This window comes from Plectropomus leopardus, chromosome 3 (assembly GCF_008729295.1).
Source record: "Plectropomus leopardus isolate mb chromosome 3, YSFRI_Pleo_2.0, whole genome shotgun sequence".
NCBI classification, from domain to species: domain Eukaryota; kingdom Metazoa; phylum Chordata; class Actinopteri; order Perciformes; family Serranidae; genus Plectropomus; species Plectropomus leopardus.
Genome location: NC_056465.1, coordinates 9,717,902 through 9,745,608, shown reverse-complemented (window position 1 = coordinate 9,745,608; position 27,707 = coordinate 9,717,902). Strand labels below are relative to the sequence as shown.

Below are 27,707 nucleotides of genomic sequence, written 5' to 3'. Positions count from 1 at the left end.
AGTGAGCCGTATCCCATACCGCGCCAGGCTCGGCTTAGGTCAGGTTAGCGGATGCTCTTTCAAGCCCCACCTGAATGAAAGACAAACACTTCTCTACAGTAGCCTTTTGTTCCAGCACTTACTATAAATAGGCGTGTTTTGACTGGCCGTCTGCATGTAACTCTATCTGCCTCAACATGCAGCCTTTTGTCACCTGGTTCTATCTCTGCCCCTTAGTGAAGACTTACTCTGAAGATCAAGATGTTATCTTAAATATTTCCTCAGCCTTTGTGAGGACTTACATGGTAGCTCCAGCAGAAGTTCTGCAGTTTAAAAGTTGTTCGATAACCTTTATACCTAAAGATGAAAAGGTTGTACGTATTGCCAAGACTTTATGCTTTTACTGTCTTCTGTGCCACAATTAATAATCTCATAACCAAGCACTCATAGAAAGGTCCAATAAAGAGTTCAATTGATTATACAATATAATTTTATCTATTACTGTGTGAGGGCTGGGCTGTCTTAAACCTGTGAAATGTCTGTAAAATCAATGAAAATCTATTACAAGTTGTTAAAATTCACCAACATCTTTATAACTGAAACCTTCTAAGAAAAATATTACTGCTCATATTTTTCCTCAAACCTCCCTTAGGAGAAATAAGATGCAGAGAAATAATTAAGCCGGAGTTCCTGTGCTGTTCTCATAGGCTTCTCAGAAGTGAGACAATTCTGAAATAGTGCAGGTTAATGTATAAGCCAGTCGAATTTTCTTTTTGATCTTATTGTTTTCTAAAGAGCGGATTATTTCAGACAAATAAAGATCAGTGCAGTGAGAGAGAAAAAGGTGCATTTTAAGTTCTTAAATTAGGATCGGGCTGCGACAAAAGGGAGGCAAAATCTTTGATACTAAAGTGAGCTTGGTTATTTATGAGACATAGGCTGGAAAATATATGGGATCTTATTTTGAATTTTCCTTCCCTCCGGGTAATTTTTGTCAAAGTGTCAGCATGCTGCAAACCAACACGTTGAAGGCAAACAAACAGCATCCAACAAAGAGCATCTCCTCTATCTGCCCAACTGAAGACATTAAACTATTTAAATAGGGTAAAACCCAATACGAGTTGAGAGTTTCATCAGTCCAGTTAATCATGGGGGATGACATGGAATAAGTTTGGCTATACTAAGCAAACTAAAAGCTGAGCTTACTTGTTAACGTGCTATTGGCTGTGCTCACTTTGCTTAAGCACTTTTTGTTATTACTATATCCAGTGACTATTATATGAGTGTATTGTATGATGTTGTATTTGATACAGGCTTTTTTCTAAGTCGCTGCTTTTAATGTGTCCCAAGCATAAGGAAACCTTAATGTGTAAAGAATATGATGGTGTTAAAAATCTCTTCTACACAAAATTATTCACCATCTGTGTTTGTGTCTTTTTATTCCCATGAGTATCTCATATTGAAACTAATTACATTTGCAATCAGTGGGTCTCTCTCTCTTCTCTTTCTGCCTTCAGGAGCACTGTCCGCTAGCTTGGGGTAATATCAACTTGTTTGACTACACTCACACTTTGGTGGCCAACAAAATGGCTCTGAACCTCTGGCCTGTCCCTCACGGCCTTGAAGACCTCCTCAACCCCATAGGAGTCACGGGATCCAACCCTAATAAGGTATCCAAATTTGGCATATTATTTTTTAATAGTTAAAAAAAATTGAAATTTCTGTCATGTTCAGATGGGGACTGTGCCAGAAATGGGGTATAAGAAAGTTGCAGGTCTCGATGTTTAACTGAGAGTTTGACTGTTTTGTGAGAAACTGTAATTGACACATTGTGATGATATTTCTTTAAATCTCTGTTGTTAAGGAAACTCCATGTCTGGAGCTGGAGTTTGACCACTTCAGTAGTTCAGTCAAATATCCAGATATGAATGCAGTAGAGGATCATGCAAACTGGACCATCTCAAGAGAACTGGGGTTCAACTACAACCTCTCTGGACAGGTAATAATCTGCTAGACAGCCTCCAATCAGTGGACTGAAAGGTACAGTGGGTTGTTTTATGTTTTAAAACTCAAATAAGAGTTAAGAAATATTCGCTAAAGTGACATATCAAAGATCGGTAGAGAGCTAGCAGGTATGATGCTGGTGACAGAAGTGGGTGTGAAATCAAGCAATAAAGAAAAACACTGCAGTGAAAAATAGTAAAATAAATTTTTGCCTTCATATTTCCATTGAACAAGTAGGTAAATTTAGGAAGTAACAGAGCTGAAATATGCATTTCTTAAAAACATAGTGTGTTCAGAGTTATTAGGAGAGATGGGGATGGTATTAATGAAGGTGTTCGAATTCCAGCTCTCATTAAATTCCCTTGTAGCATGAGGTAATTTGACATTGATTTATGAGGTCCTAATGCGAGGTGAGATTGTACCCTTGTTGAGGGCATTACATGTAATGAGTGAATCTGCTAAATTAGTGGTGATGGTAGTGTGGAAGCAATGTGAATGGATATGTGTGTTGTGTAAGACACTACTTGTGATTACATTTGGGTGTTATTGAATCTTTTTTAATATGTGGGTGTTAAATAGGGCTATACCCGACACAGAACTGTGCCAGTCAAATCAGATTTGGCATGTCAATACAATTTAGGTTTTTTTTTTTTTTTTTCATTTAAAGTTTTAAAGTTTGAGGGACTCAGCGGGACATTCAGTGTGACAGCAGTGTTATTGTCATATAGTAAACAAGCTACATGTTACATGTTACAATGACAATAAAGACCTATTCTATTCTGTTCTATTCTAACTGCTAACATTTTTTCCGACATTAGATACAAAAGAAAAGCCCAAGAGTGTGTCATATTAAGTTGTTGTGAGCTTTAAATTCACCACTTCTAAGCACAAGAGCAAAAATCATGTTATCACAGAGCCTTACAGTGCAGAGTCTCACTCCCTTTATGACACTGCCCGCAATGCAGCTCTCTGTACCAAAGAGTAGCGTGGAAGTCAGAAGCACTCACTCCACAGCAAAATCTGGGCACCAAAACATTCCCAAAAGTTCATAGACAGTACACTGACAAGCAAAAAAAACAAAAATGAAAAAAAAAAACTGCTCAACTTAAGTCAAAAAACAATCTTGTGAACAGTGTCTACAATAACGTAACAGTTAGTGCCATTATTTGGTTAAATGTGCTGTATCATTAGGTGTCAATAAATATTCTAGACCTTTTCAGTTTATTCCTGACAATTTATTAAAAAAATTGATATGAGTAAATTTAGGTCACCAAGTGATTTATTAAATATAGTTAATTTCAAGCACAGCAATAAACTATAAAAAAAATCCATGTTGATGTAAACTTTGTTAACTGAGTTGGTTCCCAACACTTTTCATGTGGCTCAATAGCGCCGCTGTAAGCTGCTGTGTTCAGTTATTCATGATGGTGTCAGTGATGTAATCTTATCAGATTTCTAGATGATGTGTGGCAGGAGAAGCATGACTTGTGTGTGCCTGGAGTTACTCTGCCATGTGAGAGGATGTGAACGGTGTGAGACAATGTGTCAAGTTATCCATGATGTGTGTCAAATGTGAGGAGGATTGCCCAACTCAGTACATGATGTGATGATAACATCATCGGACTTGAGCTTGGCCAGAAAAGGCACAATTAAAATTTCAATTAAAATTGCACATATACAGTCACAAATCTGACTTTGTTTAGACAAGTATGAATGTAACAATTTAGCTACAGATTCTGTGCCTTTGGCAAAGTGATAAACAAAAGAAAGAAGATCAAATTCAGGATTTTAGGGAATTGTCGGGGTTGTTAACAGCTGAATCTTCACAGCATCTGGCAGCTCACGCTCCAGTTGTGCTCTGCCTCTGTCACAGTGTCGATGTCCACTCTAAACATTTCAGAAATTAAGGGTTTGTTATTCTGCAGCCACATGTATAGCACCTTGGTGTGTGTTGCTGAGATTTTATTGTGTTTTACAAGCATAAAACACGTTTCTACACACATTTCGAGGTAATAATGGATGCTTTTTGGCCGTGTTGAATAGTTGATCCTTTTGTTCCTTCACCACCTTCCCTGTCATCATTCATGTAAAATGTCAATATAGCTGATATCACAGCTCAGGTACTGTAGTTACATTGTATTTCTTTAAACTTGTCTGATGATGTCATCATGATCCTAAAATAATGATCTGATCTTAATGTCGTTGACTGACAGCAGAAACCGAAAATATTTAATTGAAAACAACTCCCCTTTCTTTCTCTTTTCAAACTTTCAATACCTACAAACATGAATGATTAGTTTTGCTGTGTACATGTTAAGATGAAGTCCAAAAAAGGAAATGCTTCATTAGTATTCATTATTTTCAAGTCAAGTGCCAGAAAAATACAGCCCTTTAAATACATTTACAAATGAATTTTACGCCTCAGAGATGCGAGCTGCTTGGCTCCAGATCTGAAGATGATTTGAACACAGCTTGAACACAGCTTCTCATTTTACCATAAATAATGTGACTCTAAGGTTTGCTGATGTCGACAAAAACCTGACTGTGTATAAAAAAACGATGGTTATCTCGGTGCACTCATTTAGAACTGTGGTTGTAAACTGTGGTGAGCATGTTTGAATTATTTAGATTATAGTACAAGAGTGGGGCTCTCGTAAATGACTACAGCAAATAGACATATTTTTGAGCTGGCCTGTTGTTCCAGGTCCACCAGATAGTGTGTGATCCAAGAGAGCTGGTCCATTTAGTGTTGATTTATTTAAGATGATAGCATAATATGGTGCATTAAATAATTCCTTTATCTGTGCCTTGAGTTGTTGGAGAAGCTTTCCTAATAGTAATGGATCTTAATGGATAACAGTTGTTAATGCTCCAGGCCATTATTGTTTCTCATAATGGCTGCATGGCTGAATATCCAGACAGGCAAATCTAAAGATACTGTGATGCAAGAAAAAAAATAACAAATGGAAACTCTAACCAAAAGCGACAAAGTAACGCTGCTAGTTAGTGTACTTGGGTATGATAAAAGAGGTAAATAATAATATAACCATGTTTTACTGTGTTACCCTGTGTTTTACAATGAAGTAAATGTAGGGGTCTTGTATAGTAACTTGAAAAACATGACAACCAACAAGCTAATTATGACAGTGTTTATGTAAGACTGCAGTGTTTATTAATGTATTTTCTTTGTTGTCTTTCAGAGCAACCGGTCGGCCAGAGATCACGCCCTGACAGAGAGCGACACCGAGCAGATGAGACAGCTGAGTAACAGAGACCCTCTTTCAGAAATCACTGAGCAGGAGAAAGACTTCCTCTGGAGGCACAGGTAACCTTCCAGCCAGCAATTTTCAGACGCATTTGTACCTGTATGTAAAAACAGATTCAATACAAGTTTATCCTAGATGGTTAAAACATTTTGTTTTGTTTCTATACAACATGCATTTTTAAAAAAAGGATACATTTCTGAGATTAGTGCTGCGTTTTCATGGAATCAGGAAACTAGATATCATTTTCTTTGATGAGAGTAGGACGGTAATATTAGGTGAGGCTGACAGAGAAAGCCAGCAATGGTAACAGAAGATGGCATCACAGTTCAATATTAAAATATTTCAGCTTTTTGCTGTCCTCCATGATGGAATTTAAAACCGGATTTTACGTTGCTTCGTCACACAAGGAGAAAACATGAGCGATCTGGACAATTACTAGACATGACTGGAATAAATACATGACGTAATAAACACAAAAAAAATTTGAATCCCATTCTTCATAAGCAATAGGCTTGTCGTTAGGGGTTGACAGATTATCAGCCTGGCCAATTATTGGGGCCGATATCTGGCATTTTGCAGATTATCTGTATTGACATTTTATTTAACTAATCACAGATAAAATGAATGGTCTAATTAATTACTAACAATTGGTATCGGCCCTGAAAAAAACAATATTGGTTGATCCCTAGTTGTCGTGTGTTTTGTTTTACCCATTTTGTCGGACTGTTTGTTTGTTTATTCCCTGCCGTCCAGAAGGTGCCTTCTACTGTCTGTCTGATTCCATGTGAACGCAGTATATCCATTACCAAATTATGTATGATGAATACATGTGAATAAATGACACATTTGTGATGTATTCTTGCATGCAGGATGTAGATATGAAGAAACAACCAATTAAGATGTACAGCAACACAAAGTAGTGATCTAGTTTTCCTTTCTTTACCAGACACTACTGCATGAACATCCCTGAGATTCTTCCCAAGATCCTTCTCGCTGTCAAATGGAACTCCAGAGATGAAGTAGCACAGGTAATGCCATGCTATTTCATACCTGCGTGTTATATACATACTTAATCTGTCTGATAAGCCAGAAGAAGCAGAGTTACAGAAAGATGTTCTCAGCTCAACTGTTCCATAATGTATTTTCAATAAAAATGTATTCCATCTATTCGATAATTGACTACTTAAATCAAGTTGTTAGAAATGGACTGCTCTTTTGTTTTTAAATTTGAATGTATACTTCTGCATTTGATACTTCTGTATTTTAGCAACATTATCTTGCAAAATTACAAACTTGAAACAGAACAACTCAAAGGGTGATTTATATAATTTACTTCTGAGTATAAATTCACATGTTTTGGCTTGTATGTTTTCCAGATGTACTGTCTGTTAAAGGAATGGCCGTCTATCCGTCCTGAGCAGGCCATGGAGCTGTTGGACTGTAACTATCCAGACCCCATGGTCAGGCACTTTGCTGTACGCTGCCTTGAAAAATACCTGACTGACGACAAACTCTCACAGTACCTCATCCAGCTTGTACAGGTAGGTCTAATCGAGAGTCGGGGCTATTGAAAACAAGGAAGAGATTGATGAAATGATGGGGTAAAAAGGAAGACACTGAGGAACGACAAGTACTATGATTCAAGTGGACTGTGAAGTACCTTTCTCTGCCTGAGTGTCCTTGGCAGCCAGAGTTCTGTCTGTTTGAATGCTGCTGCTCTTTTGTGTTGAAGACTTTCCGGTTGTATTTGTTACTCGGTGTGCAGAGACTTCATGTTGAGAGACATAATAGCGTCTGAAATGACTAATCTGAACCTCCTCTGTGCATCTCCTCTTGCTCTTTTCTCCAATCTTTTCTCTCTCTCTTCCTGTCCTAGGTATTAAAATATGAGCAGTATCTTGACAATCCCCTGGCCCGATTCCTCCTCAAAAAGGCCCTGACCAATCAAAGGATAGGTCATTTCTTCTTCTGGCATCTCAAGTGAGTCACTATTCAGACTGCTTTTTCTTCATGTTTATTTACCTTCCTTACTCTGTCTCTTTCTAGAAAGCTAAAAACTCATCTTACCTCCCTGCTTCCACTCCTTGTTTCCCTTTTCTCTTTGCCGCTTCCTCACAGGTCAGAAATGCACAATAAAACAGTGAGCCAGAGGTTTGGGCTGCTGCTAGAGGCATACTGCAGGGCGTGTGGCATGTACCTCAAACACCTGAGCAGGCAGGTAGAGGCCATGGAGAAGCTCATTAACCTCACTGACATCCTCAAACAGGAGAAGAAGGATGAGACGCAGAAGGTAAGGAGGGCGACAGCACACTCACATACTCACAGGAACAAAGCCGTTGTTATTTTAAAGCTACACTGCGGCCCTCGCTGAATGAGTTCCCAGAATGGACTCATTAAGCTTATCGCCGTCAGGGAGAGCTCTTTGTGTTTCACAGTATACAGGAGTGAAAGTGTCTGGTGTCTGTGGCGACTTTCATGCGCCATGAAGTGATGCAATTTACGTCAACCAGCCAGAGCTAAAGGGGGCAGAATGGAGGGAAAGAACATCGTGATGGAGCAGCAGCTAAGAGTATGGTGGAAGTAGGATTGCAGCGATAAATCGGTTTTAAGGTATACCATGATATGAAAGTTGATGATTGATATACCGTGTAGATCTGCATATCTATGATATTAAAAAAATGCAACTGGTTGGCGAATATCACATTTATTTTGGTTATTTTTAAAAGGGAGACATTTTACAAATGCTTACATTAAAAAATAGTTTCAAGTCTTAATTATAATGATGAATTATAATCATTCCTTTAAGGGTCATTCTGGCAATTCATAATAATAATAATAATAATAATAATAATAATTCTGTAATACCGTGATAGTGCAATAGTTTTGTACTGTGATTATCGTTAGCGTACCATGAAAATCTCATACCGTTGCAACCCTCAGAGGTGTCCAAGAAAAGTTTTTGGAGTTGTTGCTCCACCTAAAAAGGAAACTCTGCATTCAGAGGAAGAATTCAAGTTTTAAAAAAAGAGCGATCAACAGCGAGGACAAACATAGGTCACCTTTGGAGTAGTTTTACTCATTGGAGAGCCCTAAAAGAATAGCATTACTTTTCTCAGGTTCGTATTTGTAAAACACTAGTGAAGTGCTTATTTCATCTTGTGAAGGGCTCCTTTTATGGGATTCTCAATCAATGCTGTAGCTACAGCAGATAACGACCCTGATGAACTATTCTATGTCGCAACGTGTTATTATTCATTCAACTATTTGTGGCTTTGTTAAATTCATAATTCGACCTGAGCCATAACACCACACAAAGGCAGTCCTTTTTAGAAGATTTCTCTGTGGATGCGTGTGTGTAAATGGCTTGCATTCACACACATTTATGTGCAAATGCTCGTGTCTGTTGTGTTTGTGTGTGTGTGTGTCTTGTGGAGGTCCAGATGCGGTTTCTTGTGGACCAGATGAAGAGACCAGACTACATGGATGCACTGCAAAACTACACCTCTCCTCTCAACCCTGCACACCAACTGGGAAACTTGAGGTTAGACACAGTATTAAATGAGCTGTTGTATGCGCAGTGCTGTGTGTGTTTGTGTGCCTAAGTTGGGTCGTTAAAAAATGATGTCATCGTTTAATAACTTGAATTGATCTGCCCACAGGTTAGATGAATGCAGGATCATGTCATCAGCGAAGAGGCCGTTGTGGTTGAACTGGGAGAACCCTGACATCATGTCCGAGCTGCTCTTTCAGAACAATGAGATCATCTTCAAAAATGGAGACGGTAACACACACATGCCATAGCATTTGACATAAATGTTTCGTTGCCAAATAAATTCTCATACCTCCCTTTGATGATAAGCCTTAATACTGAGGATTATAGGAAGCTTCTATTTTAAGCATGTGATATTGTCGGTGCTTATGACTGTCAAAACATGACCACATTTCCTGTAAACCCCTAAAGCTGTTGCAAAGATGTAGGCAGCAACACACATGCGCATGCACACACACACACACACACACACACACACACACATATATATATATATATACGTGTGTGTAACTTTTTTTTTTTTTTACACTCCTACCACCACATGCCAATTACACAAACTCTGAACTCTTGATTTCTGCTTTAAAGCGATGCAGCATATTTCCCAGTCAGGATCCTAAATGTTGACATAAACTGTGAGGTGCTTTTTAGCGGCTGCAGAGCTTCTCTGTAATGGCTGTCTATTACAATCATAATCGTCCTCATGTTGTGCATGAGTATAATCCGTCAGTCTCCCAGGATGCTATTAACTGCAACTGTCTTCATTGTGTGTGTGTGTGTGTGTTTGTGTCGTAGACCTGCGGCAGGATATGCTGACGTTGCAGATTATTAAAATCATGGAGAATATTTGGCAGAATCAGGGACTGGACCTTCGGTACTATCTCTCCCCTATTATCTCTGTTGTTTTTTTTCTCTTTCTCTCTTTATCTTTTTGTTTCAGTTTCTTTATTCTCGGTCTCTTGCCTGCCGCAGTGCATGAGGCTAAGAAAATCTGTTCTGTGTGCCTCCAGGATGCTTCCTTATGGCTGTCTGTCATTAGGAGACTGTGTGGGTCTCATTGAAGTGGTTCGCAGCTCCCACACCATCATGCAGATTCAGTGTAAAGGAGGCTTGAAAGGAGCCCTGCAGTTCAACTCAAACACTCTGCATCAGTGGCTTAAGGATAAGAACAAGGGCGAAATGTGAGTGTTTCTCTGCTGATATTATTTCTTACAGCATCTTCACATCATTAGACAGTATAGAACGTTAGTGGACAATAATGAGAAATGAGAGTAACAGTCCATTTACTTTTAAACACCTTCTCGTTGCTTATTTATTTTCAAAATCCAATATTAATATTGTTACTACTTACTGGTATATCTGGGCGTGTGTTTGTTTATTGCAGGTATGACATGGCTGTGGATCTGTTTACAAGATCTTGCGCTGGCTACTGTGTAGCTACATTTATCCTCGGGATAGGAGACAGACACAACAGCAACATAATGGTCAAAGATGATGGACAGGTAACTTCTTTATGCAAACATACAATGCACATAGTTTTGGTCAAGGGTGGGGAGGTAACAATTTCCATGCATGGTATACATACACATATTGAGATATGATTGATAATTAACCACACTTGAAGGTTCACTTATGCTGACTAACCTTAACCTTATTGTTTTAATCCTAGTCAAATTTAAGTAAGGTTATCAAAAGATCTGAAAATGAAACTTTGTAAGCTGCCTCTTTTTTTTTTTTTTTCACAAATAATACAGACAAAAATATGAAGATGTCAAAATAACCTCACAAAAAAGAATAAAAAATTGAATAATTACATTAACCATACCGGTTGTTTAGAAACTGAAATATACAGTAGAAGAGATAGCTAAAGCAGATTTATTCTCCTCTGTAATTGGCTTCAGAATGTTTTCTTTTATTTAATTTAAATTTGGATTCATTTTTTTAGACTGTATATATTTTAACAGAATAATTATATTAATTATCTGGGGACAGTTTTCATCCAGAGCCTCCAACCGAATGCACACTTAGTAGGCTGCTTTATCTATCCTGCTTGATGTAACTTATTTTCCTTTTTCTTTTCATTTATATTAATTTAGTGGGGATTTGTCATTGTCTAGTACATATTTTATAAATTGAATAAGTTTAAACAATTACTCAGCATATTTATAGATACAGTATACTCATCTCTGTAAAACAACTTGACATTTGTGTTGAAAGATTGCTGTAGATGCCTTGTCTTTTCCTGTAGGTATACAGTATATGTACTGTAGATTTTTATTTAGAGGTTTAATCGTTAGAGTTGCTAAAGCTTGTATTCCTGTTTTTTTCTTTGTCCTGTTCCTGTCCAGTTGTTTCATATAGATTTTGGCCATTTTCTGGATCATAAGAAAAAGAAATTTGGCTACAAAAGAGAGCGAGTGCCCTTTGTACTGACACAAGACTTCCTCATCGTCATCAGCAAGGGATCCCAGGAGTGCGCAAAGACCAAAGAGTTTGAGAGGTACTGAGGCGTCTTATCTATTTTCTGTCATCATCCCTTTTTGATCTGCTTCCTGTAAGTCGTATCAGTCAGCGTGTTGGTTTGTTGGCTGGTCCATCTCAAAAGCTCTGCTCTTGTCTGATCGTCAGCCACTTTAGCTTCAACTTAAGTGTTCTATAGGTGTGTTTTGCTCAAATGGGTTAAGTTAAAGGTAAAGGGTGACATTGTTTTTACCACTGTGCCATAGAGCACAGTGTTTTTATATGAAAATATTGAAATGGAGGTTTGAATTTACTTTATTTGTTTCAAGGAGCACTGCACATTTTTCTTGCCTGACTAAGGGTAGTTTTTACTCAACTTCCCCAACTGACTTAACAATGATGATCCCTTGGCTACTTTCAGACTGCAGGCAAAAATGCCCCTATTTTTTTGCTTTTTTGTGAGGTCTTTTTTTTCGTAACAGTGTGAACAGCACAAATCACACAAAATCGGACCTTTTCAGATCTAATTTAAGGCCACTTTCATATGTGGTCCTAAAGTAGATACATCACTTTTTTTTTGCAAATTGTCCCCAGTCTCAACAGTCATACTGGAATACATGTGACTCTTGCATCACACTAGACCTACATTTGTCAGAGTTCTGGCGGTGAATACTAGGTGAAAACAAACATGGCAGACAGCTGTGATGGAGGTAGTCAGTGGAAGGACAGCGAGGTGTTAGACCTTATAAGTAGTTGGGGTCTGTTTCAGTGAAGTTATTCACTTCATGATGCCACCACTTTTGGCTCCCACTCTACATCCAAACACGTACATTGATGCAAAAAATAGCAGCCATTGCTCCTCAAAATAATCATAATCATTGCTCCTCATAATTAGAAATTTGCCTCTCTTTCTCCTCATCCTCATTATCATCTGCTGACAAATTTATTGGCTTCCACTGCGCATCAACTTATTTGGCCGTGAACATCAGAGCCCTAAAATCTTCTTTAGATGGCATCCAACTGAAAAATATCAAACACTATTACACTTTTTGTTTTCTCTTGCAGCCAGGAAACAAATTTCATAAAAATGTTCATTATTTTTTGTCTCTCTCACATCCCCCTTTCCATCTCCCTCCAGGTTCCAGGAGATGTGTTATAAAGCCTACCTGGCCATCCGTCAGCATGCTAACCTCTTCATCAACCTGTTCTCCATGATGCTGGGCTCTGGCATGCCTGAGCTGCAGTCGTTTGATGACATTGCCTACATTAGGAAGACACTGGCCTTGGAGAAAACTGAACAGGTCATAAGATTTTTATCTTTTGTACTCTGATCCACTCAGTTCTGATCTTATTTTGTGTCTTTAAATAGTTCTGAAATGTCTGCAGGAGTGTTACATCTACTCATGATTCCCTCTTATTTCTTTCTGCTTTGTGCAGGAGGCGTTGGACTACTTTATGAAGCAGATGAACGATGCTCACCATGGAGGATGGACCACCAAGATGGACTGGATATTCCACACAATTAGACAGCATGCACTTAACTGATCTCCTGCAAACAAACAAAAAAACACCACCAGTCCCACCGTAAAGTAACAACTCAGCAATGATGGAAGTTTGCAGCAACACCAGTAGAAGCACCATTTTTGTTTATCCAAACGAGCACCCTGTTTTTCTGCACTTTCTTGCCATAATCATCTGCCTCTTTCTGTGGTCTTGGTGATGTCCTCCCTCCCACTGCTTGCTCTGGGGTCCACAAGAGAGCAGTGTCCTCATGTTCCGGTGACGATGTGTCCTACTTGGATGATGCTTGTATCCTTGGCTACTATACCTCCTCTGTTTTTTTTCCTCCACCAGGAACAAACTGGGAGGTAATTTTGCCCCCTTACCTTGCTGCTCTTACTGGAAAAACACAAATTGGACAAAACGGCGCGAAGAAGACACATCTGCCAATCCATAAATGTAGCCACAAAGTAAGTTTAACTTCTTGCCCTTCTGCTGTATTACTTCTGCACTGTGGCTCCGTCCCATAAAGGAGGTGCTCGGGAACCTTTTTATTTTTGATCTTATCACTGCTGAGAAAATTGGGAGCAGAAAAAACTGTCTAAATGACCTATTATAATACAGGTGTTACTCAAACGTGTTGCACAGTGCAGGATTACTGGAGTATGAGGGTCTCTGTGATGACTACCACTGCACAGTCTTCCACCATCTATGTGGTGAAGTTGCCCTCCTGAGCTGATCTTGTGTCAGCTTTCCCACCTTTTAACCCTTTTGTGAGGAAATTTCGAAGCTCAAAAACTGCAGAATAGTCCACGTGTTTTATTTTGCACAGCTCCGCAGTCTCCCACGGCCTCAATGAAAAAGCACTCCAACCCTTGGGAACAGTAGTTGGTGGCGCTGCTTTTGACTGTTGCATATAATATAAACTTCAGGGTGATGATGCCTCTCCATCAGAAAAAAACAGCACTTAGAAATACCAGAATAATATACAGATTTATTATGACTTTTCTGAATTTATTTATGTATCTAGTTTCTTTCAGTTTCTACACAGGCAAAACTCCACTCTCCAGAGACACGCCATTGTTTGTGTAAATATATCTGAAGTTTTTTGTATTTGTGTTTACCGATTTGCTTCCTTCTTCTGACTACCACGTGCCACAGCTTTCCTCCTTTCTTTGTCGAGTTCTGCTCATATTCATGAATTATGACTGCTGATGCCTTTTTCTCCTCCATAACTTTTAAGTTTAACATCTCATTCGACCCTGTCAGTAAAAGCCCCATTTGTTGTATTGTGGCTTGTTTGCAGCCCTACTTGGAATTTATAACAAAACATAATTTTGGGATGCAAATTGGTAAGAATGAAAGTGCCAGTGTCACATTTTATGTAGAATGGGACCTATTTTAAGCCTCAGGCTATCTGTTTTGTTGGCAAGCAGATGCCCAGGGGAATGTCACGTCTTCCTGTTGATAAAATGCCTTGGCGTCACAGCACAACACCCCACAACACTGCACACTGCGAAGCCCTTCAGACTCTGCCTAAACATGTAATAATGAGCAAATCACGACAGCACTATTAACATAACAAGCATGAGAAGCTAGATTTGACCTTCGTTGTGTATTTTTTTTTTTTTTTTTTATCTCTACCCACATAAGGTTGATGGTCTTTAGCAGTTTGTGGTCTTTAGCATGTTTCCCAGTAGAATATCTTTGTAATGCCAATTTATGGCAGATGTTTTTACCTAGAACACCTTTAACTGAGACCATTACCCTGGCGGTTTTTAAGCCACGCTCTCTGTTGCCACGTTCTCAAGTTAGATGCTTATTTCATAGATTTTCCCCGACAGAAACATTTGATTTTCAACAAGTCACGTTGAAAAGGCAGTTATAGCATCGTTTTGTAAATCAAGTGAAACTCCTGATATATACTGTAGTTATGAGAAGGTTTTAAACAAATGCTTCAAATCTGATTGGATCCCTTAGAAGTGGGAATGGTTTAGCCAATACTGAGTGATGTGAAACTGCAGAGAACTATTGCCCCCCCCAGCTATTCTTCAGACCTCTGACATAGACTTTATATATATAGATGGATGACACATGTCACTTACTCCCAATGCACAAAAATGAAGCCAAAATATCCCAGATATAGCCACTAGCATCTTGCGCAGGCGGCATCTTTTGGAGCCAGACTCTGCAGTAGTGATCTCTTCGGTGGTAAAGTTCCCGTCCAAACACCTGTCCGACCAATCGCTAGCGGCACCATTGAATGCGGACACACCGAATGGCACACACAGCTGTCAGTCATGTTGTCAAATCCCCTTTTTATAGCATCAAGTAACTAATATTAACCAAACTTATCAAAAAAATCACATCAGCGTGATAAGACATCTTTTAGTTCAACCCACATCCTATCTGTTACCATGGAGGGGGCAGGGTTCGTGACTCATACTGCAGCCAGCCACCAGGGAGCGATCCAGGTGTTTTGGCTTCACTTTTGTGGAGCTGTCATATCATCCATCTTTATATAAAGTCTATGACATATAGACAAATATTCAAACACACACCTTCTGTATCACTTTGCTTGTTATTATGAGCCCCCTAGCTAAATGTGAATGTTGTATAAAATGACAGGCAGTTTAAACTAATCCTGTCAATAACATTTTATTGAATCAATACCTCTACTAAATTTTAGTATTATTATTTTACAGAAAGAGAAAAGGGACGATTTTGATTTTTTAAAAAACAAGGGAGTTTAAAAAATAAAAAAAAAGGCATATAACAAGACAACAGCTAACACAGGGACCGGATTACAGCTTGATAAATGCATTTTTTGTTTTATTGTTTCAGACCATAGTCCCCTTGTGTTGTGAAATTGGCAATTTTCTCAAAAATTATTGTTATAGAAAATGTTTTTAATCAGATAACCCTGAGTCACAGTTAACCTAACGACTTTGTCAGCTGAATTGAGAACTTCTCCTTTAGTGTGTTTTGCCGAGAAGAGAATGCATTATTTTACAAGAAAAGGTGCCTCCATGCAGCCGCCTGATCCAACCCCCAATGTAAAGACACTTGGATGTGTGCATAACTAAGTTATTATCTTAGTAACTGAAGTATGAAATTCAATCTGTCAGCAGAAAAGGAAAACCTGCACAACTGTTGATTGTATTGAAAAGCCAAAGTTATGGTCTGTTCTGATGTGGCGCACATGTGTGATGTCATAATACTGCTGCATTAATGGCTAGAATGTATTTAACTGACATGGACATTATGTGCACTCATCTATTCAATGTTTTTGCATCAGGTTATGAGCAGAGATTCTCTTCTTTTTTCTAATGTGCCAAATCAGGCATCACTGAGGCCCGTGAATGCTGAAATTACATCATGCAGTAAGGCATATCAGTAACAGACGTGGAAAAAAAAAAGAAAAAACGTTGGGGTATGCACTTAAAAATTCTAGTTCTCATTGCCTTTTTGTCCAGAAGGACGTGGAAAGTTAGCCTAGTAAGCATGTTTCTCAAGCAGCATAACCAGTATGTATGATATACATTTTGAAGCAGCATTAAGCAGTATGTATGTACAGTCACAGTCTTTTTCTATGGTAGGCTTCATGTGTGACAAACCTCTTAGTGTTGTTATCTTTACTATCCTTTCCCATCTATCCTCCAAACTGACTGCGTGAGTGTGTCTGTGTGCATTGATTGATTTTTCTGTACAGGTTGCAGAGCTTCATTGGCAGGCCCCAATGAAAACCCACACTGTGTGTATTTACATGTCCATGTGTCTGTGTGTGATGACACTTAACTGTTGAAGTGGTGCTGTCTCTAAGTGTTTTGTAAGCCTGTTTTTTCCCCCCACTGGCTGGTCTGTGCCAGAGAAGGAAAAACAGAACAAAAAAGGAAGTTTTTTGCATCATTTGTAAGGAAACATAAACGCGGGGGGGATTTTTTTCATACATGAGTTGTAAATGTTTTACTTGAAATCAGGACCGCAGCTGTATTTTGTTGGTTTGAAGTTGAGATGGGGGGTAGTGCAGTGTCTGTTTAGTACTGACTTTGAGAGTGTGTGTATATTGTACTGTTGAAGCATTGTGTACAGGCTGTTTGTTTGATACTGGCAGTGAATGTATGTGATGCCACAGTCCTACATTTCAGTGAAGACGCAACTGAACTATTGAAGGTTGTGCTTGAGTCCAAACTCCTAAGATCAGGTGCGAACTACGATAAAGTTTTTGTTTTTCAGACTTTAATAAGATTCAATAATCTTATATTTTCATCAGTCTCAAAATCATAAGAATTATGTCCACTGATGGTTCTCACATCGTCTTAGAGCTTGTTTGTTTGTCTGAAAGCTCTCCTGGCACTAAATGGGCGCAGGAATATCAATACTGTTGCACTAGTTTTTCTTCCTTCAAGTAAGGACTTTGATGGCGCCCATGCACCAAAATCTCAACAGTGAAAACACAGTCTCCTGCCGCCTGTTTAGATCAACCATCTGCAGGAGATTGTGTATCACATAATGATACATAATCGTTGCACCTGCTGGAAAAAGATGAAGTTGGAAATTGTTGATCTCATTTTATTTGTGCAGACAAAATACTGATACATTTTCTGTGAAGTTAAACAGAGGAGGAAAATCCTTTTTCTTTCCCCCTGCTATTACAATCAAATGATCTAAGCTATGATTCCAAGATAAGAAACAGACATAATAACACAAACACCTAGAAAATATAACACACTTCAATGCAATATCAATGCAGTAAATACTACTTTTGTGAAGCCTATATTGTTCTGATAAGTCGTTATACTCAGGTGTTTCTATTATTATTCCTGTTTTTTTACGGGCCCTGATATTTAGTGAATAAGGCCTCAGATCTTCACCTGCTTTCTGTAAAGCGGGTTAAAAACATTGTCAAACCCACAATTATTGCCATTTGTTTGAACTGTGTTGTAAGACAGCCTTTGAATGGGCTTTAAACAGAATGAATGTCCTGGGTTTCAAACAGTCAACATCACTAATCATTGAGATTATTGATTGCTTGTGATCATGTTTTTAAAGTGTCCTAAATTCTCACTTTCATAAGAAATGTTGAAGAAATGGTCTGTGGCTTCATGTTCTTCTCTGTATGCAGTGCTCCAAACTGCATTATAGTGTGCCGCTAATATATTTCCATAACATACCATGCTGTCAGAACCTTAACCTATACTATGAATGAATGTACAACGGGCCAATGTAATGTTTTTCACAGCCTACCTGCATGAGATTGGGTAAAGATGAATATTCATCTTCTTGCTACATTGTTTTGTTTTTTGTTCATTTTTTGTTTAGTCTGCTAAGCAGCCATACAAATGTTTATAAATTAATGCCTTAAGTTTGCTCCGTGTAGGAACAGTTTCATCGTCACAATAACCTGCGTTTTTTAAAAATTTTATTTATAAATGTATATTGTGTTTCATTTTGCCTCCCCAGTCACAGAGTAAAGGTTTGTACCCTAACTGACTGACTGACTGACTGACTGACTGACTGACTGGTCATCTGAGTGTTCTGTGAAGATGTAAAAATAAATTTGTTAAACATTCACCCGGCTGCGTTTGCTCTCACACTGTGGGGCGGGCCCCTAATGAATCGTGACTTTAATTTTTTATTCTTTTAATTTTATTTTTTCAAAAATTTCCACTTCATCAAAATTGTTGGAATATCTAAGTGTAAAAGAGAATTTCAGGAAACCTGAAGGACTGAATCTGTGTTTATTCCTGTTAAAGAACATCATGGTGCACAGTTTCAGGGGGGAAAACAGTGTGAATTCGGTATATTTCTTATTTGTCCTTGATAAGATGCATTAATATTCACATGTAAAAACCAGCACACAGAAAAAAACTTTTTCTTTTTTGCAGATTTCCCTTTAAAGAATAACAGATTTCCAATTGTCTTTTCTTAGATCTCTAATGAATTGATACCGAGGACGCTTAATAGCTCATTACTTTGATTTACTCAAACTGTCAGGGATTTATTGCGCATAACCAGCGAATTAATGCAACAACAGTCTGGAGCTTTGTCGTCATTTCAGCCCTTTTTCCAGTGCTTTCTGAGGAGTCAAAGTGATCCTTTTTCTTCTAAACTGTATATTTTATTAACCTTTTGCTCATACAGTTTTAAATCTGCAAACACCCCTGAAGATGTTTCTACTTAAAAGAAATCCCTGTGATACAACTAGTGGACTTGACTATAATTTTTTTTTAAAAAAAAAGAAAAAACAATCTGCTGGAAGCCTGTGACAAGTGAGATTTTGTTATATATATATATAAATGTGTTTCCCTTAAGGATAATTTTATCCCAGCATGTCTAAATCACTGAAGGTCCCTTCCTCTGGGGGCTGTGGGGTGGCGTCCTCTGCCTGAGTCGGAGGTGCCTGCTGATTGAAAGCTTTCCAGGGTTTGGATGGGCAGTGGAAGGGGCTGTCGTTTGCAGCTTCTGCAGCCACATCAGGCGGGGTGGACTGCTTGGGCGCTGTGGTGTCTTCCTCAGAAGATTCTGCAGCCTTGGTTGGAGTTGGGGTTGCGGGAAGACGGTCAAAGAGAAAATTCCTGAGTGGAGACCAGCCGGGAGGACGGCGCCTGGTGAACAACTGAAGAAGAAAGAATACGGTAAGCCACTTTTCTTACCAGAGAATTTAAAATGAAGTGACATACCTTATAGGATTGGCAATAAAATGTGAAAGATTCTGCTTATATTGTGTGTTACATTGTAGTAGTATTAGCCTTATGGTATTGTCACTCTTTTTAATATCTCAGTCTATGTCAAATAGGCCAAATATCTGACCCTTTGTGCAATACAAATAATTTTCTTCAGCATTGTTAACATACAGCTTTTGAAAAAGTCTGACTCACATTTTTGGCAGAAGCTTCACTTGTATTTTTTTTTTTTTCCAAAACAATACTAATTTACCATACACTGTGCACTATTATTCAGAACTGAACTGAGCTGGTCTGCTATCCTGGAGCTCCTGCTACTAGCTGATGCCACTAGCTCTCTACACCTTCACTTCACCACGGCTCAGTAGCAGGTGGCACTTTATGAGGTGGCCTCAACCACCAGTGTGTGAATGCATGTGTGAATGTGACATGTAGTTTCAAAAGCACTTTCACAAGTTGAAAGACTAGGAAATGGCTATACAAGTGCAAGTCCATTTAAGATTTACTATAAAGTACATAAATAAGTAAGTTTAAAAACAGGCTTACAAAGTATTGCAATAAATAAAAACAAAGCATGTTTAAAAACTTAAATCAAGGCAGTAAATAATGGATTTGGAGGAGGAATGCTGTCCTGACTGTTTTGTGAAATATGCATCTCACCGAGGGAGGCAGTGCTCCTGGTTCACACTCTATGTTAGTCTGCGGGGTCTCAAGTCTCCACGGTGCTACATCCACAGTAGAGTTACAGTAAGCGTACTCCTGCAGAGAGACTCATTAGGTCAAATAAACCGGATGACATTAAGTTGGCACTAATATGTGTTTTGTTCTCATGTTTACCTTATCCTGATCATCAGGGACACAAAGTTCATTGAGGTCTTTGTGTTCAGCTTTGGCGCAGATGGTCTTCCTCATATCAAACCTCAGCTTAAACCTGAAACCTGCAACCACCTACAAGGACACATACAAAGTGTAGGTTAAAAAAAAGTTTTCTCCCAGTTTCTCTCTCCTCTTATCACCCAGTGTTTACCTGTCTGGTTGCATGGCCAATATCGTTCAGGGTGAACAGGTGAGTGGAGTCGGACATGGAGTTATACTTGGAGAGAGACATGCTAACAGGAACCCTGAGGTCCTCTGAGTTCACATTAATCAGCTCAGGGCAGCCCATACAAGACGCTCTCTCTGCAACAACGTAATCATCTGCAGAGGAGAGGGATTGTGAAAAAATAAAAAAATACATTTATTAGCCTTAATCCATGTAGGAAATATATTCAGTTAACTAATGTTACAGGCAGCATAAACTATACATTCAAGAAAACATTAGTCCTTATATCCTATCACTTCTACCACTACTACATAATACTGTTGGCTTTGCTTCTAGGAGACTGATCATCATAGATTAATAAAAGCGTTTCCATTACGTAAAGCAAAAATACGAGTACTTTACGTGATACAAAAAGTACTCAAGATTAAAATTTTCTTTATGATCTGAGGACATTGAGGAGGTTAAAACCAGACCAGTCAAAAATGTATAATAAAAAGAATAATAATAATAATAATGCTCAATAATAATAATAATAATAATAAATGATGATATATGTAATGGATGGAGCTTGATGTCTGACAGTCACAGAAAAATAAAACTAAAACATAATTTTCCGCATATTTGATAATTAATGTTACCTTATATTATATTGTCAAAAATTATTAGGATTATAGATAATTAATTTTATTCAAAACTAGCTTTACTTTTGAAGGAAGAAGGTGGATTTTACTTGACATATTTTGGAACTTATGCAAACTGGCTTGATTTAAAAAAAAGAAATTAGTTAAAATTACAAGACAATTATCTGAAAATCAGCAAAGCAAACAAGACTTGACAAAAATGCTTGAAATTATACAGTACTGTAATATATTTCGATAATTTTGCTGATTTGATTTATGATAATTAAATTTTCCCTTATTAATTAAAATCCAGCTTTTTTCTTTTTTTTCCCTAAAACATTTCCCCCCAGTTTTTTTTAGAATAATTTTCCAAATACAAAAATGTCTGTGGAATCAATTTGTGGAACATTTCTTACCAAGTTGCTTATTTTTTGCCCCCATGTTTTTGAAAGAAATTGCACCAATTTGTTCAGGGTTCACAGGTTTATATACTAGTGAAAGGCATCTGAAAGCTGCACAAGAAAAGTGATGTCGCTCCAGGTTTCAAAGGGTTAACACTGCAGGTTTTAAAACATACACACACTACTGCTGCAGAAAATAACTTCTTTAATACCTTTTTTGCAATCTGAGCCCTAAAGAGTATTTTGAAAGCTGGAAAGAAAAAAACACAACCTCTTAACTGTCAGCTGACAGTGGGCTGGTTGGGCAAACAGATTAAAGTCTAGACTGTCATTGCCAACTTGATATTGCGCTCTTCGTATCTGCACGCAATGTTGATATATTACACAATCAACTCCTCTCAGTATGCCCTGCGCCCACCAGTGTACATTTTCCTTAATGACTCACTGTTTTCTCAATCAGAAATATGCTCTCGTCTGATAAACAGAGTCATGGTGGAATTAATCAGTACACAAGAAATTCCTGCCACAGGAAAACTGTCCAACAGTAAAACTGGATATTACTGGTTTCTCATTAGATGTGATGAGACTTAAATTCCCTCTGGTGAAGGCATCACATGACAAGAAAAATAATGAGTTTTAATGAGCCACTGGGTCTGTGGATTATATCTTAAATGAGGTCCCAAGTCGGGAAGATTACTAGAAAAAAATCTCACTTAGTAAGAGACTTTTGAGATTCTTCACTTTAAATTCTGTTCATGTTTCGGGGGAATAAAAACCATTTGTCTCTTAAGTGCCCCCCATTATTTCACATTGCAGGAAACATGAGAGCAAAAGGCTTTATCTTTCATTTAGACTTTCCATACTTTTATTTATTTAAAGGAATAATTTATGGTTATTTTTCTATTTCACTCTCTTGCCAAGTGTTAGCAGATTGATAGCACGTAAAAATCTCTATGGTTTATATGAACATACACAGTCAGTTCCCTTTGTTTAGCATAAAGACTGGAAAAAGAGGACACAGCTAGACTGGCTCTTTGCAAAGGCAGTAAAAGCTCACTTTTTTATTGACTTTATACCTCTTTTTTTTAATCCATATAAATGCCAAAGTGTAAAAACACCAAGTTATGATTTTATATGCAGGCCTATTGGTTTGAACTAGTGCACTAGAATAAACAGGGCTCTGGTTTGAACTGGAAACAGTTGCCAGGCAACCAGCTGACACTCTGGGAAGTCACTGCACCAGGTTGAGAAAGAGTATTACATGTTATCCTCTGGAAAACTACAACTCCATGTTTATACACCCAGTTCTTTGTACAGATTAAATACGATTTTACATGCCAAATATTAAGCCTCAGAGATGTTGGTTAGTGACTTTTGGCAGATCCAGGCTAGCTGTTTACCCCAAAACCCCGGGAACAGCACCAGGTTTAAAAACCAGTTTGATATAGCCTTAGTGCCCAAACCATGTAACTACAACTCCATGGTCTGTCATTTGACGCCATTGAGTCTCCAAAGGCTTTTTTCCCCATAGACTAACATAGTGAAAAAAACCTCTGAATTTTTTTTTTAGATACGTCAACATCCTATAATAAACATTTAAATAGCCCTTTCTGAAATCAGCATGTCTTTAAGTTGTAAAATTAACGGATAACCAAATCTAGAATTATTATGAACTACATAGTTGGGAGATGGGGTTAAAGGAAACATTAGTGTGCTTGTTTTGGAAATTTTGGCGCTTTCATGTGTTTTAAAAAGCGATTGCTAACCAGTGGCTAAATGAGACTAACGAACGCCATCACACAGCTTTACAGCCTAGTCTTGTTGACGATGTTAAGTCATGCAACCATAGTGTAGTGTGATTATAGGCTAACATAAGCCTCGCACTTTCGTGATTGCATTTAGGTTTCAAAAATCATAAAAGTGGTGTTCATTTGTGAAAATGAAAATAAAAATATCATAAATGTTTGTTTACCACAGAGCTTTTTTTCTGCAATAATCCAAAATCCAATGGAAAAATCCCATAGGCTTTTTCATGAAAGAACCAGGGTGAAGATAACTTCCACGTCAGCCTACAGAATAACATCATCCCTGGAGCACTTTACGGGGCCATGGATGTAGAAGACCCAGAGGTCAAACCTTATGTGGCGTCATGTGTCGCTAAGCAACTTTCATTGGAATGAATGGGACTTCCAATGCTATATCCAGATCTCCATATACATCCATGCTTTTTCCCCTGCTTACAGTTTTTATGCTAAGCTAAGCTAACTGTGTGCTGACTCCTGATTCAGATCCACAGACATTAAAGTGCTATCATCTTAGCGTTTTCCAAAATTTAAATAATAAATGTTTCACTGAACTTGAAGTCAATTCTGCTGGTTGGACTTGTGTGCACTTGTGTAATAACAGTAATCAGATACTGCGTTTATCTTCACTCACCGAGCACGCAATCCACCTGTCTAGTTTCTGCATCATTCTCTGTCATGTAGACCGTGGCATTGCATGACATTGGCTCCTGGGAGAATAGCAGTGAAGATGATGTTAGATTCAAGATTTGTTTTATTAAAGAGTTTAATCCAAACCTTTATATTAACTATTGTCACTAACTTTAAGCAATACAATCTTCTCCAGTGTCTTCCAGTGGTTTTTTACACAGGAAAACTGCAGTTTTGAGCTTAAAGCTCAAATATTTCCATATTTATTTCATCTCATTATTCTTACCTTACGTCCCTGAGGCAGGTAGTTGCACTCTGTCCAGGGTGTGTTGCTCCCAGCTGAACAGTTACTCCTCCTGCAGGTGAACTGCAGCGAGTACACCGAGTCTGAGCCATTCTCTGACTGTCAAGACACACACACACAAACACGCATAAACACACAATTATTGCATACCAGAGGTCAAAGTATCTAAACACATTTCCTAGAATTTCTTGGCAATTGTCACACAGCTTTGATTCCTCTTGTTTCATCACTGTCCACTTTCAGCTCTCAACTGTGACATGTAGATTTTTAAAAAGGGTACAAACATTAGTATCTTTTCTAAACATGATATAAAGGGTCTTAATTGTACTTAAAATGTATTCTGAGACAAATAAATAAATATGCAAAGAGAAAAAACTTTTCAGTTGCTCTACCTTGCTGGCTGATAGTATCTGAAAGAGGGCCAGCTTGTGTCCGGTGCTCAGCCTCTCATTGAACTTGCTCACAGCACTGTTGACGGCCATCGTCACAGATGGGTCATCACAGAAGATCAGGACGCCTGGCGGGACTTCCAAAGCCTCCCATAAAAAGAGAAACAGAAAAAAATAAATAAATTTCTACTGCAAAAAGTAGTCTGACTTTTCTAATCAGTACTTTTTTGTAGTAAAATTCTGATGGTGAAACATGCTCGGGCCTATTTTTTTATTTTTTATTTTTTAAACAAATGTTGGATGGGGAAGTACTCTTCTTACAGTATTTAAGCATATATAACCTGTGAAAAGCAAGGTAGAAAGTAACAGTTCATTTACTAGAGTAAACTTCTGTGCTATCTGTACTTTACTGTATTTTCACCTTCTGCAACTTTATACTTGTACTGCGCCAAATTCAGAGGTAAATGTACTATTTACTCCACTACATTTATTTTGCAGCTGAAGTTACTAGATACAGTACAGATTATATTTTACTTAAAAATATGATCATATTATGAAATATCATATTTTGTGATAGAATAAAAGTAGATAGGGTAATTTAACTACAACATTATAATACTTAATTTCAAGCTTCAAAAGGGCCAAACTTCTTATGGTTACTAGACAAAAAGGTTGAGAATGACTGAAATGAAAGACACTGCAAGCATGATATGTAATAATCTAAATATGTAGCTGTAAATAAATCACGATTGTAATCCAATGGTGGAAATAAGTAATCCAGTACAGTAGGAGCAGAAATCATAAACATTGCACCTTTAGGTTCAAATTTGAAGAGCTTGAAATGCGAGTATTCTTATTTTTACTTTGCTGTATATTTCCACATTACATTTCAGAGGAAGATATTGACCTTTTTACTCAGCTACATTTATTTTATAGCTACAGTTGCTGCTTATATGACTGATTATGATTTATCAATATACTATACAATGATCTGCTGGTAATTGTGTTACATTATGAGTGCTTTTAAAACGTTTTCTGATATTACCTTTCTTTTAATTCAGTAAAGTTTTAAATGCAGGACTTGTCATGAAATATTTTTCTAGTGTAATATCATTACTTTTGCTCAAGTAAATGTCCTGACTACTTTTTCCATCGCTGCTGTTACCCTCTACAGCCCAATAGTCGATCTGTTCTCACAATGCAATCTGGGTTTTAAATGCTTGAAAAGCAGTTAGAAGTTCTGATTTCTGATTTTTTATCTCCTTACTTGGCTGAAGACTGAGCTGTGGAGGCACAGCAGGCCCAGCAAACACAGCCCCACTCTGCTCCTCATCATCTGATCCTGATGAGTGTTTGACTCTGCTACAAGGAGGAGAAACGGTAAATATCACACATTTTGATAAGCACTTTCAGCCCATAATGTTGATTCTGTACTCACAGTTTTTGAAGGGGAGGCCTGCCTGTTGATGCTGCCGGGCTTTAAGAGGAAACTTTCAACTCCTCTCCACACAGGAATGGGCGACTGAGTGTAGTTCTACTGAAAAAGTGGGAGGGAATCCTGAGAAAGATGATGACACTCTGATAGACACATACACAGGGACAGGACAGGAGGGCACAGACCACACACACATACACACGCTCAGTCGGTAAAAGGAGAGTAAATGTTTGCTCTTTTGTTTGCCCTCCTACCTGTCGAGTCAATACAGCAGTCAGAATCAAAGAAAGGAGAGTGTGTAAGGAGATGTACAAACTTCCCTCATTAGGGACTTTGAAAGTGCAAATACTCTCCTGCTTTAGCACACACACTAACACATGAAATCACACAAATTAGAGTGTATGGTAGCGAAAAATTCCCCCATTTGTATGTGTTTAGGGGCCACTGTGTGTGTGTTTGCTCGTTGTGTGTTTTGTGTATTTTAACTGGTACTTTGTCCCTGTCGACCTTTAGCCTATACCACTCTGATTTCTCCAGAGCTGCTCTGTGAAATGAGGTGAAATGTGCTCATATGTTACGCTCCATATAGATCATAGCATCACACAGATTCTATGTTTGCTTTGTGCATGTGCAAATTACTGTAAAGAATTACACCAAGTGCACCAAGTTACAACAAGGTCAGCGCACGTTAAGTGATGACAACATGACATAATCATCTGTATGCCCCCGGCTGATCATTGGTTCTGTTACACTTAAGGAGCCACATTAGTTCCATATACAGCTCTGTAGTGTCAGATGCAAAGTAAGCCATGTGAGTGACACTTGTGATTATGTAAAAATCAAGGGACTAACAGATTTATTAGAGCATAATTCTGCCCTCTTGTGGTCATACATGCACCTAGAAACAGATACAAGACTTTGGTTGCCAACATGGATCTAGAGACCTCCTCATTTCCTTTGAATTGTTGAATAATTTTACCAATAGTATATTCAAATACAAGTAAAAAGGATTGATAACCCTTTGTTTTGCAGAATAGTTCAATATCTTTGGAATTATGCTGCTGAGAGATTGCTATGGAAGATCGATACTGCTGTCCTTCTGTTAAATAAAGCTACAGTACAGCCAGCAGTCAGTTCTTAGTGGTGGAAGAAATACTCAGCTCTTTCAAGTAAAAATAGCAATACCACACTGTACAAATGGTCTGTTACAAGTAAAAGTCCTGCATTCAAAATTTTAAGTAAAAGTTTTTGCAACAAAAAGTACTAAAAATATTAAGTAAAAGTAGTCCTCATATAGCACAGTGGTTACTTTTATCGAAATTCTTGCATATCATAGTATATTATGTCATTATTGTTACTTTAGGATTACTATTATTGTTGTGGATATATCATTTAAGAAACTCATTCTCATTTCTCCACAAGATTTAAATCTGAAAAGTAGCTGAAGCTGCCAGGTAAATGTAGTAAAAAGCACAATATTTCTCTGTGAAATGTAGTGAAGTAGAAAGCTGTGTAAAATGGATACTCAAGTATTAGTACATCAAAATCAAGATAATCCACAGACCTTGTGAGCAGTTTCATGCAGGAACTATTTTCTGTCACCGAAGTACACCGGCCAACCATATCAATGGCAGAAGGAGGC

At 38.0% G+C, this 27,707-nt stretch overlaps 2 protein-coding genes across 5 annotated transcripts in view; one reads left to right on the top strand and one right to left on the bottom strand.

The window, feature by feature from the left end:
- LOC121963985 (phosphatidylinositol 4,5-bisphosphate 3-kinase catalytic subunit alpha isoform-like) overlaps nt 1-17,946 on the top strand; it is a 31,796-nt gene extending 13,850 nt beyond the window's left edge. Inside the window, exons 12-26 of one of the 2 annotated variants that reach the window (XM_042514230.1) lie at nt 1,497-1,649; nt 1,844-1,978; nt 5,184-5,308; nt 6,196-6,277; nt 6,626-6,790; nt 7,126-7,229; nt 7,368-7,539; nt 8,690-8,790; nt 8,909-9,030; nt 9,592-9,670; nt 9,807-9,977; nt 10,181-10,298; nt 11,145-11,296; nt 12,395-12,557; nt 12,694-17,946. In XM_042514230.1, the coding sequence (XP_042370164.1) occupies nt 1,497-1,649; nt 1,844-1,978; nt 5,184-5,308; nt 6,196-6,277; nt 6,626-6,790; nt 7,126-7,229; nt 7,368-7,539; nt 8,690-8,790; nt 8,909-9,030; nt 9,592-9,670; nt 9,807-9,977; nt 10,181-10,298; nt 11,145-11,296; nt 12,395-12,557; nt 12,694-12,801 (1,950 nt within the window). In that variant the 3' untranslated portion in view covers nt 12,802-17,946. Of the gene's footprint in view, nt 1-1,496; nt 1,650-1,843; nt 1,979-5,183; nt 5,309-6,195; nt 6,278-6,625; nt 6,791-7,125; nt 7,230-7,367; nt 7,540-8,683; nt 8,791-8,908; nt 9,031-9,591; nt 9,671-9,806; nt 9,978-10,180; nt 10,299-11,144; nt 11,297-12,394; nt 12,558-12,693 lie in introns of both variants that reach the window. The other variant, XM_042514223.1, reaches the window with a different exon arrangement.
- A 532-nt stretch (nt 17,947-18,478) lies between these two features.
- Nucleotides 18,479-26,177, bottom strand: kng1 (kininogen 1). 3 transcript variants are annotated; one of them, XM_042514247.1, is made up of 9 exons: nt 26,069-26,177; nt 25,898-25,989; nt 24,634-24,780; nt 24,224-24,340; nt 23,942-24,017; nt 20,470-20,639; nt 20,280-20,390; nt 20,103-20,201; nt 18,479-19,375 (listed from the first exon to the last, which is right to left on the bottom strand). In XM_042514247.1, the coding sequence occupies exons 2-9, from the start codon at nt 25,964-25,966 to the stop codon at nt 19,079-19,081; spliced, it is 1,086 nt and encodes a 361-aa protein (XP_042370181.1). In that variant the 5' UTR covers nt 25,967-25,989; nt 26,069-26,177; the 3' UTR covers nt 18,479-19,078. The 3 variants fall into 3 exon arrangements, with proteins under 3 accessions (XP_042370181.1, XP_042370174.1, XP_042370187.1); XM_042514240.1 differs by having other exon boundaries at nt 25,898-25,992; nt 26,069-26,176; XM_042514253.1 differs by having other exon boundaries at nt 24,634-24,777; nt 25,898-25,992; nt 26,069-26,175.
- Between the last annotated feature and the right edge of the window lie 1,530 nt (nt 26,178-27,707).